The following is a 16998-nucleotide window of genomic DNA, read 5'->3' as shown; positions in this document are numbered from 1 at the left end:
ACTCCCCTAACCCTATTCCTGCTATGTGTGACTGCGGTATTCTGTTAGCATGATATTTCTGTGTAGCATTCTGTAATAATTTGGCTTATCCAGTTTTCTTGATAGTAGAGGGGATATATGTGAAGGGGAGGGGAGACAGGGGTTTTGTTGATCCTTGCTCTGTATTATTTATATTTAAAAAATGACAATTGTACAGAATATTGTTTCTTTTTATACTTTTAATAAAATACATTCAGTATAAAATCATAACTGAGGCTTGTGCGGATGGAATCAGATGGTTTGCGAGGACCGAACTCGCAGAGACGGGGCGGAAATGGGGTTTTTAAATTTCAGTCCTAGTAGTTTGACGGTCCACAAAATAATTTTTTTTTCCCGCCGGTCCATAGGTGTAAAAAGGTTGAAGAACACTGGCCTAAGCCACAGGAATAATTCTCAACTGAGGCCTCAACTGAGCCACAGGAATCTTCCTCTACTGAGGCCCAAGCCAAAGGAACACGTCTCATCTGAGGCCTTAAGCCGCAGCAATATCGCGTAAACTGAGGCCTAAGCCACAGGAATAGCCTATCACTGAGGCCAAAACCAAAGTAATATCGCGCCTCTGTGACTTAAGTCACAGGAAGATCTCACCTCTGAGACCGAGAACCATAGAAAGAGCTCACCTGAGACCGAGAGCCACAGGAAGACCTCACCTCTGTGGCCAGCCCCAGAAATCAACCTCCACTGAGGCCTGTGCCATAGGGCCTCCTAGGCTTTTATCACCAGAATCCTTTTTTTTTTTTTTTAAACGGAGGTCTAAGCACGTGCAAGCTTACAAGGCCAAAAGAAAACCAAATTCTTTCACCAAGTGACCTGTTTAAGTTTTGTCACCAAAATTTGACAAAAATCAAATTTTTATTTGTTTCAAAAGAAGAAATTGAGTCTACTAGACTTAATCAAGAAATAATATTTGGAACTGCCTCTACAATTGCTGGAACTTGTGAAAATCATCAGTTTATCCCTGATGGGATACATAAGATACATGTGAGTTGAGTATCAAATGATTATTCATCATTCATTCATTCATTCTTTCATTGCAACTATTGATTCACTGGATGACTCCAGTTAATGCTTCTCTAAAGAAAGAAAATCTTCAACCTGGTCAATACATAGCATGTGTTTATGATAACAAATGGTGGGTGGGAAACATTTGCGAGACATCAACTGAAGAGCATGATGCACTCAAATTTCATGCATCCTCATGGACCAATTCACTCATTTTATTGGCCTCCTAGGAAGGACACTTGCTGGATTTCTGAATGAAAGATTAGGTTTCTTACCTCTGCTAATCTTACTTTTTTTATATCTCATCTGGAGCCTGAACTAGCGGGTAGTGCATCCATTCCAGCCTTGGCTGCAGAATTTAAAAATAACACCAACCCCCCTCAGCGAGGTCACCTGTGCGGCCACTCCCCTTGAAGTTCAGTAGGTAGCAAAGCCAGGAGTATCTAATACAAACAAGAAACACAAGAAAAAGAGAGGGGGGTGTGGAGACTCCCCGATACAAATCAATGCTGCTCATGATAACCAAATACATAATCAACAACCGCCAATAAAAGGCTAAGTTAGGATAAAAAGAAATTGAAACATTTCTCACCTGCAAAACTGAGGAACAGGTCACTAAAGAAGACCCAGCCTAAAGAGCAGAAGGGGCACCATCCCAGGACCCCTAAAACCCCATAAGCTTAAATAAAAGGACACACGGGGAAATGTTAGCAAGGCTGGTCAAAGAGAGAAAGCCAACTTATCAGTTACTAGCAGGCAACCTGCGAATTGGACAAAACAGATGGGCGGGAGTTCACTCTCCAGAGGATATCTACAAGACGGAAGATTAGCAGAGGTAAGAAACCTAATCTTTCATTCTTGTACAATCCCTCCGGAGCCTGAACTATTGGGACGTATCAAAGCAGTCTCAAATCTCGGAGGGGGTGGGTGGGGGGGAGGCCCAATGAGCCCGCCGCCAGAAGAGAAGGGCCAAGGCTGCAACACCCATAGCTGCCACATCAAGCCGGTAAAACCAATAAAAACAATATAAAGGGAAACCCACGTGACCGCCTGACAAATCTCCTCAGGCGAGACCACATGACAAGCAGCCCACGAGGTACATTGTGCCCAGGAGTCGGCTCGCGCAGCGGCTCAACAGGTCCAGGACCTGTGTAGTAGTCCTCTATCTATACCCCTCTATCCCCTTTTCCTTCATAAAATTATCTAATTCCTTCTTAACCCTTTCAGGACCAAGGGACATATTTGTCCCATAACTTTAAAATCCTATAAATTTTGATTGGGATAGTCTACAGTTCTAAATTTGATATGTACGGATTCCATATGATACTGCCTTTATGTAAACAAACTGGTTCCGACATTCATTCATTAGCGTCGTTGCCAGATTGACGAGAAGATTCACTTGACACACTGTCCATAAGCCAGAAGTTTGATTTAAAAAAAAAAAAAAAAAATATTTCACAAAAAAATCAATTTTTTGGCATCTGCAAGCCCTTTTTACCATAAAAATGTTGTCAAAACCACAAAAATTGGCCTACGATCCTTATGGTCCTGAAAGGGTTAAACCCTAATACCGTACTCTGTCTATCACGCCCTCTGGAAGCTCATTCCAGGTGTCCACCTGCTGGGTGAAGAAAAACTTCCTAGCATTGGTTTTGAATCTGTCCCCTTTCAGCTTTTCTCGTTCTTGTAATTTTCGAAAGTTTGAAGAATCTGTCCCTCTCCACTTTCTCTATGCCCTTCATGATCTTGTAAGTCTCTATCATATCCCCTCTAATTCTCCTCTTTTCCAGGGAAAAGAGCCACAGTTTCTCTAGTCTCTCAGTGTATGAAAGGTTTTCCATACCCTTTAACAAACGTGTCGCTCTCCTCTGAACCCTCTCGAGTATCACCATATTCTTCTTAAGGTACAGCGACCAGTATTGGACGCAATACTCCAGATGCGGACACACCATCGCCCGATACAACGGCAGGATAACTTCTTTTGTTCTGGTTGTAATACCCTTCTTGATTATACCCAACATTCTATTCGCTCTCTTAGCGGCCGCTGTGCACTGTGCCGACGGCTTCATTGTCTTGTCCACTATTACCCCCAAGTCCCGTACTTGGGTATTCTCAGTCAATAACATACCTCCCATCGTATAGCTGTACCACATGCAATACTTTACATTTCTCTACATTGAACTTCATCTGCCATCTCATCGCCCACTCCCCTAGCTTGTTCAGGTCCCTTTGTAATTCTTTGCAGTCCTCCTTAGTCCGAGCAGCACTAAATAGTTTGGCGTCATCTGCAAAATTTTATTATTTCGCACTTCGTCCCTGTTTCTATATCATTTATAAATATATTGAATAGCAGCGGTCCAAGCACCGACCCCTGCAGAACACCACTCGTGACCCTGCTCCAGTCCGAGTAGTGGCCTTTCACTCCTACCCTCTGCTTCCTCCCCGCCAACCAATTTCTGATCCATCTGTGTACGTCCCCTTCCACCCCATGGTTCTTCAGTTTCCAAAGTAGGCGTTCATGGGGTACCTTGTCAAAGACTTTCTGGAAATCTACAGAGAAAAGGATCCCAGCATGACATAGCCTGAAGCTCCGACAGACCCTGAGCAGAAGCGACCATAACGAGGAAATCAGTCTTGACGGCAACATCTCTTGGAGAAATCCCAGCAAGGGGTTCATAGATCAGACGAGCCAGTGAGTGGAGAACCAGACGCAGATCCCTTGGAGAACCTGGCAGTTGCAAGGGAGGCCGCAGCCTCCACCCCCCCCCCCCATAAGAAGCCTACAACATCTTGGGAAGACACCAGAGAACCCCCGAGAGAAGAGGGACCCAAACACAACAGTCTCACAATGGGGACCTGGAAGAAGAAACTGCCAGACCCTTCCTGAGGCCAGCCCACAGGAAGGCCAGAACAGGCGCCACCGATGGGGCCATTGGATCCACGTGAACTGCTGCACACCAGGCCGAAAAGCACCTCTAGGCCTTTACGGAGGCTGATCCCATCAAATTCCTGTTGCCATGAAGAAACGTGGCAATGACAGCAGAAGAGAAGCCCCTAGTCCTCAAGTACAGCCCCAGGTTGCAAGACCAAGCCGTCCGGAACTGGAAGGACTATCGGGCACAGATCCCTCAACCACATTAGGTCTGCGTACCAAGGACAGCCAGGCCAGTTCGGGGCCATTAGGAACACCGGACCTGCGTGAGATGCCACCCGGCCCAGAACGCACCCTATCATAGGCCACGGGGAAAAGCAATGCAGAAGTGCCCCATCAGTCCATGGTTGAACCAGAGTGCCGAGCCCTGCTTTGCCGACCTCCTATCAGTGGCTGAAGAACCTGTCCACCTTCCGGTTCCCTGAAGACACTATTAGATCGAAGGCGGTATGACCCCCTCCGAAGAAACATGGCTTCGAACGGTAGCCCGGATAGAGACCATTCTCCTGGGTCCAGAATCTGACAACTGAGGAAGTCCACAGGAGTGGAGGACAAGGCCATCAGACGCTTCTTTGCCTAGGCAACGAGCATCCAAGCCTCTAGTCTCAGCAGGGGATTCCTCCTGCCCCTCTGACAAGATGACATAGGCAACCATCGGCGCAATGTCCGAGAATATGCAGAGAATCCCTTGAAATCGCCGCAGGCCAGACAGACCATACACATCTCTAGCTAACCATCGGCTCTCAAACGCAGTCCACCAACAGTGGACTGGCAAAGACCGGCAAACTGCTCCCCAACCGGAGAGACTCGCGTCCTTCGAGAGGGGCACCAGTCCAAGACGCGCAGAGGTAGTCCTCTGTACAGAGAAACCAGGATCAACCACACCACCATACAGCTGCGAGTCGTTGCTAAGCATGGCAACTTCACCCCAGCACATCTCACTGAGGATTCTACCGGGCTTTGGATTCTTGCCCAGTAATAGCTAAGAAGAAAAAATTAAAAAAATTTAAATTGAATCAGGTTGGGTAGAATGGATAGCCCATTCAGGTCTTTATCTGCCGTCATCTACTATGTTACTATGACAGAAGGAACAACTGAAGAGAATGGAGCCCTTGCCCACAGATCACAACTATGGTCGCCACCAATAGTCCCAATACCTGCAGATACTGCCAGGCTGTCGGGGCTGGAGCTACTAACATGTCCCGACTGCACTCCGAAGCTTGATCATCCCGGAGTCAGTCAGAAACACTTGGTTCCTGCTCACATGGAACCAGACCCCCCATATACTCCAAGTCCTGTGGCAGCTCGAAGCGACACGTCGTGAGATGGATCACCCAGCCGAGACTGTCCAGCAGTCACTGCTTGGCGAACCGCCAAGGGCCTTCCACCAAAGAGGGAGCTCTGATCAGCCAGCCATCGAGGTACTGATGGACTTGCACCCCCAACGAGCACAGATGGACAACCGCCACCACCACCATGACTGTGATGAATGATCTGGGCGCCGACAGCAACCCGACGGGCAGCGTTGCGACCTGAAAGTGCCTCCCGAGAACATGCAACCTCAGGAACCTCCGATGATCCGGAAAAAACAAAACAAAAATCAAGATGTGGAGGTACACTTTCGAGAAGTCCAAGAAAGCCAAAAACTCCCCAGGCGCCACCACTGAATACACCGTTTCCAGCCAGAAACGTGGAACTTAAAGGATGGCATTCACTGCCTTCAGGTCCATAATTGGTCAGCAATCTTCAGAGTTCTTTCATTGGCATGATGAAGTAAATGGCGTATCTCCCGGTTTCCCAGTTTCCCTTTGGGACAGGCTCTATAGCTGCCTGATCCAGTAACCTGTGTGCCGTGGCTCGCACCTGGCTGGTCCTGTCCGGAATTCCCACAGGAGGTGACAAGAATTCCGGCAGAGGCCGGAAAAACTGTAGTCAAAGACCTTTCCTTAGCACGAGGACTCACTGGGCTGAGATTACCATTTGCCATTCCGAAAGGAAGGCTGAAAGCCGCCCCTGAATAGAACTGTGGGCGTGCTGCACCTCCAAAGCTAGGATTGGAGAGAGCTCCGAAATGCTGTCCCGCCGCCGGGGGTCCGGTGAACTCTGGCAGGGATGAAAATCTGGCTGTCCCACACCCCTGGTCGGATGAGGTCTAGAGCCCGGGAGCACCTCAGGCTACAGACCTGAACACTGGCCATAGGTCATCCAAACCTTGGCCAAACAGGAGCGAACACGGAAAAGGAACCTGCTCACTAAGCCTTTAGCTGAAGTGGCACCCAACCACTGGTGAATCCAAGTCATTCGCTGAGCGGAGCCTGAAGAAGCTCCGAGCTTAGTTCAAGATGCTACAGAGTGCTTTGGGCAAAGAAATTCAGACATTCCCAGGCCACACATAAGTGGCCGCCGCAGCTCACCCTCCTGCTGTAGCGGAAACAGAACGACGCTGGAGATCAAAATGCAATTGTCAGTCCTGAACTTCCTGTAGGACAATCCCTCCATCTGAGAAAAAGGAGGTACGCTTAGTGACCTGAACCACAGCTGAATCCATCGTCAGCAGGACCAGTCTCTAGTTGAAGTCCGATGCCATGGGATACAACTTTGCCAAGTCCAAGGATAAGGAAACCATCCAGGGACTCCCAGACTTCTAACAGCACTTCCGCCAAAACCGCATTGCAGCAAGGAGGCAGACAGGGGAGGCATGGAACTCCAAACTGTACATTCTGTCGGAACCGCATGGTCTGAAACTAAGTTCTGTGTTCACAGTAGCCCAAAAATAAAGACGGGCAGGCGGCTAGTCTTGAAGAGCCAGCACTCCGCCTGGCGATCTGTAAGGACTTGGAACCCATTGGTCCGCTAAGTTAGCCACCTCTGCTGATTCCGCCGAAGAAACAGGCGACAGGAACAGCACAGACACCGAAGCGGAAGCAAGGATGGGGGACGAGCCACCTGCTTTCTGGTACCCCAGTAAAGGAACAAATCGTCATGCTGGCATCCAAAAGTGGAACAGTCTGCTGTACTGGAGTCTGAGTGGGAGAAACCGGCAAAGCCCCTTTTACTCCTGGGTTGTTGTTTTTTTTTTTAACAGTCAGATACCTCAGAGCTCCAAAATCTGGTGAAAAACAGGCACCGGCAGCTGGAACTGCTCTTTACGTCTCAGATCTCACATGATTAGCAGACTGAGGAGACTTTTTCCCGAAAATGCGCATGCGTTTCACAAAAATGCCATTCACGCCAAGTTTAGGCGCCCTTAGATGCAGTAATCACGACTCCGGTGGAATTAAAGGGCATTAGGGCCTCTCAGGAGGCGGGGAGCGCGGGATCTCACTCCCCCCTCGTGGCTTGCGGCGCACGGGATAAACGGCCACAAATCCAGCCGCCATCTGCTGCATCTAAGGCATGAATACCATCCTGTCTTGAGGTGGCCATCTGTGAAGTTTGGAGCTAAAACAAAGCTTCTAAGACCAAAAAATATACTTTTAAAAACTTTTAAGAAAATCCAAGATATCCGCTGCAGGTGCCGATTTTGACAGAAAAACAGCTTTTAAAAACGCAGGAAAATGCTAAAAATGGTGATTTTAGGATTTTACAGGTTGGGGGGATGACCAGGGCATGCCGGGAAAACCCCCAAACCCCAATTTGAGCACACAGACATGTGCTGCAATGCATTCCAATGGCAGCCAGCAATACACAGTACAGGCATAGAGAGATCATTACCTCAGGAACTGATTAAATTGGATATTTCAGATCTTCTGGCCGCCTCAACTTCCCTGTTACCTCAGATTATGACCACCAGGACCCCTCAGGGAAATCAGGGAAGACACGCAGCGCGCTTCCGATCCCGGCATACCTCCTCGGAACTGCAGCAGCATGCGCTCTACCACTTTGCGGACAAACCAGGGGAGAGAAGGCTTCCGAACCTGGAAACCCGATTCAATCTGCAATCTAGAGGACTTACTGCAGTTTCAGGCTTACAGAGCACCCTCTAGAAGCAGACAAACTACAAATGTCTGCAATCTCTCGCCAAAGGATCACGCGCACAGAGTTGATCTGCAGCACGAGGGCAAACCCGCGGTACCGAAGAAAATAAAAGACTAAGAATTGAGAAATAAAATCACAAGCAGAAGAATACTAGAAGTTCTCAGCAAGGCTGCAGAATCAAACTGAACTTCAAGGGTAGTGGCTGCATAGGTGACCTTGCAGAGGGGTTGGTGTTATTTTTAAGTTCTGCAGCCAAGGCTGGAATGGATGTACTACCCAATAGTTCAGACTCCAGCGGGATTGTACAAGACTACCACATTTTTGCAATTCTGCCTGCACCAACTGGTCAACAATACACATTTACAGAATCAACAATTTAACTCATTGAAGATTAATTTCATAACAATATGCAATAAATAAAGTATGACTATGGCTTGGGAACCATAAAAAGACCCACTTAAGGCTTGGGAATCTTGGCTAAGAAACCCTCCCACACATGGCTGGACTTGCCTGGCTGACTTGCCGGCAGTCTTGCCAGGCTGACTTGCCTGGCTGACATGGCTGACTTGCCGGGCATGACCTCTTGGTGATAGGGTTGTCAGTTTGACTAAACTAGTGGTGGTTAAACCACCATGAACCAATGCAAGTTTTGACAATATTTTAATAACTATTAAATGCATATGTAGTATGTTTAACACAATTGCTTTACTACTAACCAACATTCTCAGTGCCTGGCAATTTTTAGCCCTGTGCCACAATTAAGTTTTAAAATAAAAAGTAAATTATGTGTGGTGTAAAGTTCTTTCATAGTTCAACTTGAATATCTGAAGAGCCCTCCAATGACAAATACAATTAATACTTTTAAATAGTTAGTTACGCTGCTGTGACTACCAGAATTCAATTGCAAATTTCTTCCCTATACAAGAAAACACTCTCCTGAAAATTTGATATCTGGTAGAAAAAAAGTTGTTCTATCCAATGTTTTTTGAACCAAAGTGATCACTGGTGTCAAAACTGAAATGCAAGGCTTCAAAAATGGGTAAAATTTGTTATTAATATTCTTGCTGCTCCTTTTTGACTTACAGTATCTTTGCAAATAATCGAAAGAAGCTTTGAAATTTTCACTGATGAATAACAATCAGTAGTTGCAGACACTCCAGGGATGCTGATCCAAGATGGCCGCGAGTGGCTGAATGTTGGAAGCGGCTCTCGAGCGCTTGGGGAAAAATTGGAAACTTTACCTTGTTTCGTGCCAAAAAGGAGGGGGAGAAGTGCTGTGGGAGCCTCGCGGCACCCTGAAACCCCCCCCCCCAATCACCATCAAACAGCTCCTGAATCGGCTTCAAAGGGAGTCAACGCTGGACCCGGCGACGCAGAGTGACACTGCTAAAGGGATCCCTGGGCTAGAGGTCACGCTGAGCACTGAAGTAAGAGACACTCCCCCCCAACCGCAGTGCACCAGCTCACCGCGTGAATCAGACACCTCCAATGAGAAAGCGTCTGCAACCCGGGAGGCTCGTTCATCTGGGAGTTTGGAGACGGATATCCCGAAAGACCCTTTGAGTCTTGAGAGAGATATGGCGATTGGAACACCGAAGAAGAGGGAGGAAAAACAGGACCAACAAACTACAACTTTGGGAGGTGAGACTAGTTCTTTCGTGGTTGAAAAACCCACTGAAATTACTATGGAGTCTCTCTGGGACTTAGTCATTAACTTAGGAAACACTTTGAACCCACAAATTAGCGAGATGGAAAAGAAAATACATAAACAAGAACTAAATGTTGGAGAAAAATGAAGTTGAAATAATTGAGGTCAAACAGGTACAGGAAGTTGTGGTTAAAGACTGTGTTAATATTAGGTGGAAACTGGAAATGGCCACCGAGCCAATAATTTGAGGTTACTAAACTTCCCTAGGGTTTTCTCTATGTCCCCTAGAAGTTTTCTCAGTTTCTGAGGAATTAATTCTACCCTTCACTCAAGCATACTATTTGCCTATTAGAAATAAATACGGAGCAGCAACTGGTTAACCAAGGACAGCAGGAACCACAACTAGATATTTCCACTTTATTGGAAACTTCTACAAAAGACTTGGCCACACCAGCAACATTATTGGCGATTGTTGCACTGGCACCAGATAAGAACTGGATTATGAAAATGTTCTTTAAAAATAGAACTAAAGAGTTTCTGGGGCAGAAAGTACAGATTTTTCAGATGTCACCAGAGACTCAAAAACGGAGAAGCCAGTTTTTGTTATTGAAACCAGGTGTAATTTCAGTGGGGGGGGGGGGGGAAGTTTTTTTTTAGGTTTCCCTGTAAATGTATTGTTCTTTATGGCCCAGATAAATATGTTTTCTTTGATCAGACACACCTAACAAATTTTGTAGCTTTGAAACGTCTTGAGAAAGGTGGAACAACTGGAATAACAACTGACTCATGATTAGAATACTCCCTGTAACTTCAGTCACTTTCGTTTACTTTTTAAATGATTTCTTTCTTAATTATTAATATCACTCTCTGAAAGTCTTGGATCACAGATAGATAATTGTGGACTATTGATTACTAAATATTGTAAGGGGAATATGTTATATTTCTCCTTTTTATAAATGTATTTTCTTGTTCCTAACTACAATCTTTCTGTACAACATACTATGCTTGATAATTTTGTGTAAAATGATAAAAAAAAGAAAAAAAATCAGTAGTTGAGCAAGTGTACCAAGCGAGAAGGAACCATTTAAATTTGTTACAAATCTATGGCACCCCCCCAAAGATACTAAGTGCTTGTTTGTTACGGAAGGGGCCAGGACTCATTAGGAGCTTCACATTTTAAAGTGTGTATTAACTACCATATTGCTTTGGTGTTAATTTGGTGCACTTAAATTTATATTTAAAATTGCTTTATTGCACTATTATTCACAGCACAGATGACGTATCCCATGACGGTGTGTGGGCTTACATGAGGCTTGTTTGTCTCATCATTTGCCATCTAACCAGCACTGGAACGGTGGTTATTCACCGCCCTTCATGCTAGCTTAGTTGCAGTGAGGATATGTCAACACATTATTATTATTTATCCTTGTTGTTTGAGTGTGTTTATCATCCTGAGCACTGTGGTATTTAATGTGTTAGCATCCTATTGGTCATGATTGGCACTGCTGCTTTTTTTTTGTATATCTTTTTCAAGTATCTATTGCAGCCTTAAGATATCTTTTTTGATTGACCCCAAAGATGAAGCCAAAAATTAGCACATTGAGTTTTTGGCCAACTTTGACATTGAGATATTAGAAGAGAACTTAGCCTAGACTTTTGAATCTCTAAAAGCTTATTAAGTACAAAATGTTTTACATGTAGATTAAATTTCAGGCTGATGTTAGCAATACTCTGTGTACAGGAGGTCCTTGAAGTTGCCCATTTGTTTCATATGACACACACAAAAATTTTAGGGCCTCTACTTAGGCACCTCTTACTATATGAAATTTCATGTTTTCGAGGCTTAGTTTTTCACACCAGAGCATCTATGTGCCAAGTTTCATTGAAATTGGAGAGGGCAAGGTGGGAATCATTCTGAAAATTTGTACAGTTGGTGTGGAATTACCTAAACGCCAAACATGCGAATAGGTGGAGGGATTCAAACAGGGATTGGACGGATTCCTGAGGGATAAAGGGATCGTGGGATACTGAGAGAGGTATCCAGGTAAAAAGTATAGAAACCCAACCAGGTCGTGCATGTGCAAGACCGGAGGGTTAGGACTTAAATGGGAAACCAAGATGGCAAGGGGCCCCTTCTGGTGATTCAGACAGGTGACCTGTTTGGGCCGCCGCGGGAGCGGACTGCTGGGCAGGATGGACCTATGGTCTGACCCGGCGGAGGCACTGCTTATGTTCTTATGTTATGTTCTTAATGCAGTCAGCCCCTATCCTGGGCACACCTCCATGGAGCCATGCAGCCTGCACTCAACCCTACTAGCGAACGAATCAAGGGGGAGCCACGCTCCCAAGGGAACGGCCCCTGAGCCCGAATCAGTGAAGGCAGACTGTCCACCTGGACAGCCAACCCCCTGGAAACAGACTTTACTAGTAAAGTCTGTGATCTCCTGCAGCCAGAGCTGTCTCTGTAGGGAACCTCTGCAGCCTGAAAACATGAATCTGCAAAAATAGTGAAGTTACAGAAAAAAATAAACATAAGTAGAAAAGACTAGTTCCTACTGTCTTGCTTGTAGGAAGACAACTGGAAGTCAGAGAGCAGTCTTCAGGTAAGAGGGGAGGATCAAAAATATGTAAATTAAGCTTTCTACAAGAGGATTTTGCAAGATGGAATTGACTACCCCCTCTTGTCCAGGAATAGAGTGGGATTGTACAAGTCACCAATATTGTTTCAAGCCTTCTGGCTTTTTAAAATTTTAACTAATGCTTTTCAATGTGGTATTTCAAATCCAGTAGGTATTTTCCATTCCCAGAACGATTTACAGCCTGAGTCTTAATCAATGGAATATTAAATGACTTATCCAAGATCACAAGGAACATGAGTGGGGTTTGAACCTGGCTTCCCTGGTTCCTAGCCCACTAATCTAATTGATTTGTTTAGCCCAGTGGTTTCAAACTCGCGGCCTGGGGGCCACATGTGGCCCGCCAGGTACTATTTTGAGGTCCTCGGTATGTTTATCATAATCACAAAAGTAAAATAAAATAGTTTCTTGATCATATGTCTCTTTAGCTATAAATTACAATATTATTATTAAGACTTAGCCAAAAGGAAAGATTTATGAACTATTAAGCGTTTTACCTCATGCAAAATTCTCATTTCTTTAATAAGACATTAACTATTTTTTCTGCGGCCCTCCAAGTACCTACAAATCCAAAATGTGGCCCTGCAAAGAGTTTGAGTTTGAGCTCAGAAAGAGTTATAAATCAGATACTCAAGCATTTTCCCTATCTGTCCCGGTGGGCTCACAGTCTATCTAAGGTATCTGGGGTAGTGGAGGATTAAGTGATTTGCCCAGAGTCACAAAAAGCAGCACAGGTTTTGAATCCACAACCTCAGGGACACATTTAAGTCCAAATAAGCCTCCAAATCCTTCACCTTTTCCAACGGGGAACATTCCAACATGCAAATTATTGGGAAAATTCAAACAGTGCATATTGTTCCCATGAGTACATTAGATAGATTGTGAGCCCACTGGAACAGATAGGAAAAATGCTTGAGTATCTGATTGTAAAAACTGCTTACATAATCTTGATAGGCGGTATATAAAAAAAAACCTAATAAACGTGAAACTGTTGTACTTTCATTTTTCTTACATAATGGTAAATGTTTTGATACTATTTACCAAGGGCAGTATAGAAAATCCACACAAGCATATTTCTGAAGACTTACTCAAAAATATACTTTGAAATCACCAGAAATTTGGTTTGATTTTCACATATTTTTCCCATTAAAAATTTTGAGTGGTAGGATATCTGTATATGGAATGGAACTAGAAACATGACGGCAGATAAAGGCCAAATGGACCATCTAGTCTGCCCATCCACAGTAACCATTATCTCTTTCTCTCTCTGAGAGATCCCACATGCCTATCCCAGATCCTCTTGAATTCAGCTATAGTACCTCCTGCCCTCAGTTATACCCTGTGTGGTTCACCCACTAGTATCCCCCCTCTACCCCTGCCCTATCTGCTTTATCACCACCAAGGAGGCTATGGACTGGGAGCAATTTTTGTGCCCCTCTGCATTTATGCCTGGGCAGCTTACACATATTTGATATGGTGCTTGTTGCATATCTCTGCATAAACAAAACCTACAAAATGCACCTGCTCTAACCTAGATGCCCTATGCAAAATCGGGCTTGAAATTTAAGATGCATAGTCAAAATAAGCTAGACTTAGACATTAAATTCTGGAAGGAAACTGGGTCTGAGAAGAGCTTAGTAAGAAGAGCTTCAAGTCAGTTATTCCCAAGTGCAGGGATAGATGCATGTTTATGTTCTCCTAACGTGAGATTGTTGTGTTTGATGATTTGTATTTTATTACAACATTTTTTTCCAGTTCATCGGCAGGGGCCCAGAATCGGCTCTTTGTTTCTCTCCCAAATCGGACCCATAGCAGAATCTCTCCAGCTTCTTTTGTGTTGCCATTGCCCAAGAAGAATTTTGGGGTTCTAAAACAGAATTTAGCACATGTGGAGAACTCTGCACACTGAAAAAAGTTGGGTGCCCCTCTGGAACTCCAAATCAAACAATAAAAATATAAAAGGAATATATGTTTATTATGTTATCAGGCTTTCAATACTCTCATTGCAGTTAGTCCATTCAAAAACAATATTAATGTTTTAAATAAGACACTAGTTTAAAATAAGATTAAGATATGTTATCAGAGATTAGAAAAGGGGATCAATTAAAGATGGCGTCAGAAGTGGATGCCTGAGAGGAGGCTCTGCTATTGAGCTGCGATGATCTTGCTGTGCCATCTTCCCCCTATTTTGGAATGGGGAAGAGAAAGGGCGCGACCCACATTAACCCTCCGGCGGCGATGGGGACCCAGCAGCGGAAGGTCCAGGCGACTTTGGCGGAGGCATTCTCCAGCTCAGGCGCGTCTGTGTGACCTACCTTGGGAGGAAACCTGGAAATCTCTGGCGACCTCGTGCAGGGAGAAGGGGCATCTTTGAGCCCTGAACAGCGGATGGTGCCGCTTCAACACGGAAACGCACTGGTAGTGGGAGAGCTTGAGAAGTCGTTCCTGAGGATGGAGGCGTCTTTTTCCGGCTTGGGAGGGAGTACAGCTCGAGCCTTGGTGGAAGAGGGCGAGGTCTGGAAAAGAACATCTACCCCACACCGGATTGCAGGTGGAAGGTGCTTCGAGAGGAGTCAGCTTGCAGTTTGGAGCGTTAGAGAGACCCGCAAAGATAGACATGGAGGCACTATGGCAAGCTATATCGGTGATGAATGCCAACCTTAAATTAGCTATTACTACTTTATTTACTGATTATGGAACAGTCTTTTCCAAACTTGAGCAACAAGGAGTAGATATTGTTCAAATGAAGAGAATTTAGGGAAACAGGAGACAAAACTCTCTGAAATTGAACAAATAAATTTTGGATTACTAAAAGAGTTTATATGGCAAGGAAAATGGAGAGTTTTGAAAATCAGCTGAGGAAGAATAATTTGAGACTTTTGAACTTTCCTAAATCTCCAGTTATTTCTCCTAGATGGTTAGGAAATATTTTAGGGAAATATTGTGTATCCCACCGGATAATTTACCTCCGATTGTAAGAGTTAATTACTTGCAGTTAAAAAGTACTGTGGACGCTTCTACTCCTATTGAAAATCAAGGAGATAAAAAGGGGAAATTAGATTTGACAACTTTCCTAGAGAGTTCATTGGAGGTGGTAACTGAGAGAAGAACCCTACTAGTTACTTTAGCTTTGGAAAATGACCTTGATTATGTTATGCGTTTATATTTTCGTCATTTGAATGATCAGTTTTTTGAGGCCAAAATTCGTTTATTTCCTGATATGTCTCAAAAGTCCCAGAAGCGAAGGAAGGAGTTCTTGGCATTAAGGCCAAGAGTCCTGGCTTTGGGTGGAATATTTCTGTTGAAATTCCCTGTAAAATGTTTTATTACTTATCAAGATAAGAATTACTTATTTTTTGAACCCAAACAGCTGCTGGAATTTATTGAATTGAGAGAAGGAAGAGCAATTGTGGCCGATAATATTTAGCTTGCTATACCAGCAGTAGGTAACACAGAGCTGTGCCACTTCTTAGTATTTTGTACTACTTTATTTGAATTATTTCCTGTTGATCTCCTTAAATATTGTGGACTAAATATTCAATAATTAGTTTTTTTCCTGATTTTATGAATTCATAAGTATGTTATATTGATCTATTCAAGTTGTATGTATTTCGCTTCATGAAATTTGAAAATTGTAGAAAAAAAAGAAAGAAAAAAGATTTTATCAGAGTAAAATATTACTAACATTTTCATACTTAAAAGAAGTAGAGATAACATATAGCACTGTAGAAGCCAATAAACGAGTTACCAAGAGCATGCAGAAAATAGATTTGATTAAAATAAAAAATGCAGACCTTTTTCATCATCTTGTTCTGCTTGTGGAAGAATTCCACTTTGATATCACCACATACTGGCAGCGGCTGAGGGAACTCAAAGTACATGTACTTGTCTTCACGTCTTGTGGGTCCCAAAGGAGAGGTGTAAATCTTCACTTTTAGTTGGTAAACCACAAACAGGGGATCTGCATGTTCAATAGAGAAAAGTGTCAAAGTGCTTTTAACTGAAAAAAATATCTAGGTCAGCTACTGAGCAGGTAAAAACCATCATTAAAATTTACTGTTAATGTAAAGCACAGTTACTTACCGTAACAGGTGTTATCCAGGGATAGCAGGCAGATATTCTCACATGTGAGTGACGTCAAGGTACGGACACTTGAATAGTTTAGAAGTTTGCGATCAGCCCACACCGTGCATGCGCACGTGCCTTCCCGCCCGATGTAGGTGCACGGTCCCTTCAGTTAAGATAAGCCAACCAGGGCAGGTGGGTGGGTTGTGAGAATATCTGCCTGCTGTCCCTGGATAACACCTGTTATGGTAAGTAACTGTGCTTTATCCCAGGACAAGCAGGCAGCATATTCTCACATATGAGTGACCTCCAAGCTAACTAGAAATGGGATGGTGGGAGAGGTGGCCTTTAAGAAAATAAATTTTGCAATACTGACTGACCGAAGTGCCCATCCCTTCTGGAAAAAATTTCCAGACAGTAATGTGAAGTGAAGGTATGAATTGAGGACCAGGTGGCAGCTTTACAAATTTCGTCAATAGGAGTGTACCTGAGAAAAGCTACAGAAGCTGTCATAGCTCGAACTTTGTGAGCAGCGACATGACTCTCCAGAGGCAGTATAGCAGTGTAGCAGAATGAGTGTAGCAGAATGATATGTAGGCAGCTAGCCAGTTGGAGAGAGTTTTTTGGAAACAGGACGCCCCAACTTGTTAGGATCAAATGAGATGAATAGTTGAGGAGATGTTCGATGTGGCTTTCTC

The 16998-nt window shown here is 44.2% G+C and overlaps 1 protein-coding gene across 1 annotated transcript in view; it reads right to left on the bottom strand.

Moving 5' to 3' along the window:
- PTEN (phosphatase and tensin homolog) overlaps positions 1-16998 on the bottom strand; it is a 259068-nt gene that overhangs the window by 38997 nt on the left and 203073 nt on the right. Inside the window, exon 7 of the mRNA XM_033941236.1 lies at positions 16030-16196. Within this exon, the coding sequence (XP_033797127.1) occupies positions 16030-16196 (167 nt within the window). The remainder of the gene's footprint in view (positions 1-16029; positions 16197-16998) is intronic.

This window comes from Geotrypetes seraphini, chromosome 4, assembly GCF_902459505.1.
Source record: "Geotrypetes seraphini chromosome 4, aGeoSer1.1, whole genome shotgun sequence".
In the NCBI taxonomy this organism is placed as follows: Eukaryota; Metazoa; Chordata; class Amphibia; order Gymnophiona; family Dermophiidae; genus Geotrypetes; species Geotrypetes seraphini.
Note: the sequence above shows the minus strand (reverse complement) of the source record. Positions and strands in the feature narration are given on the sequence as shown.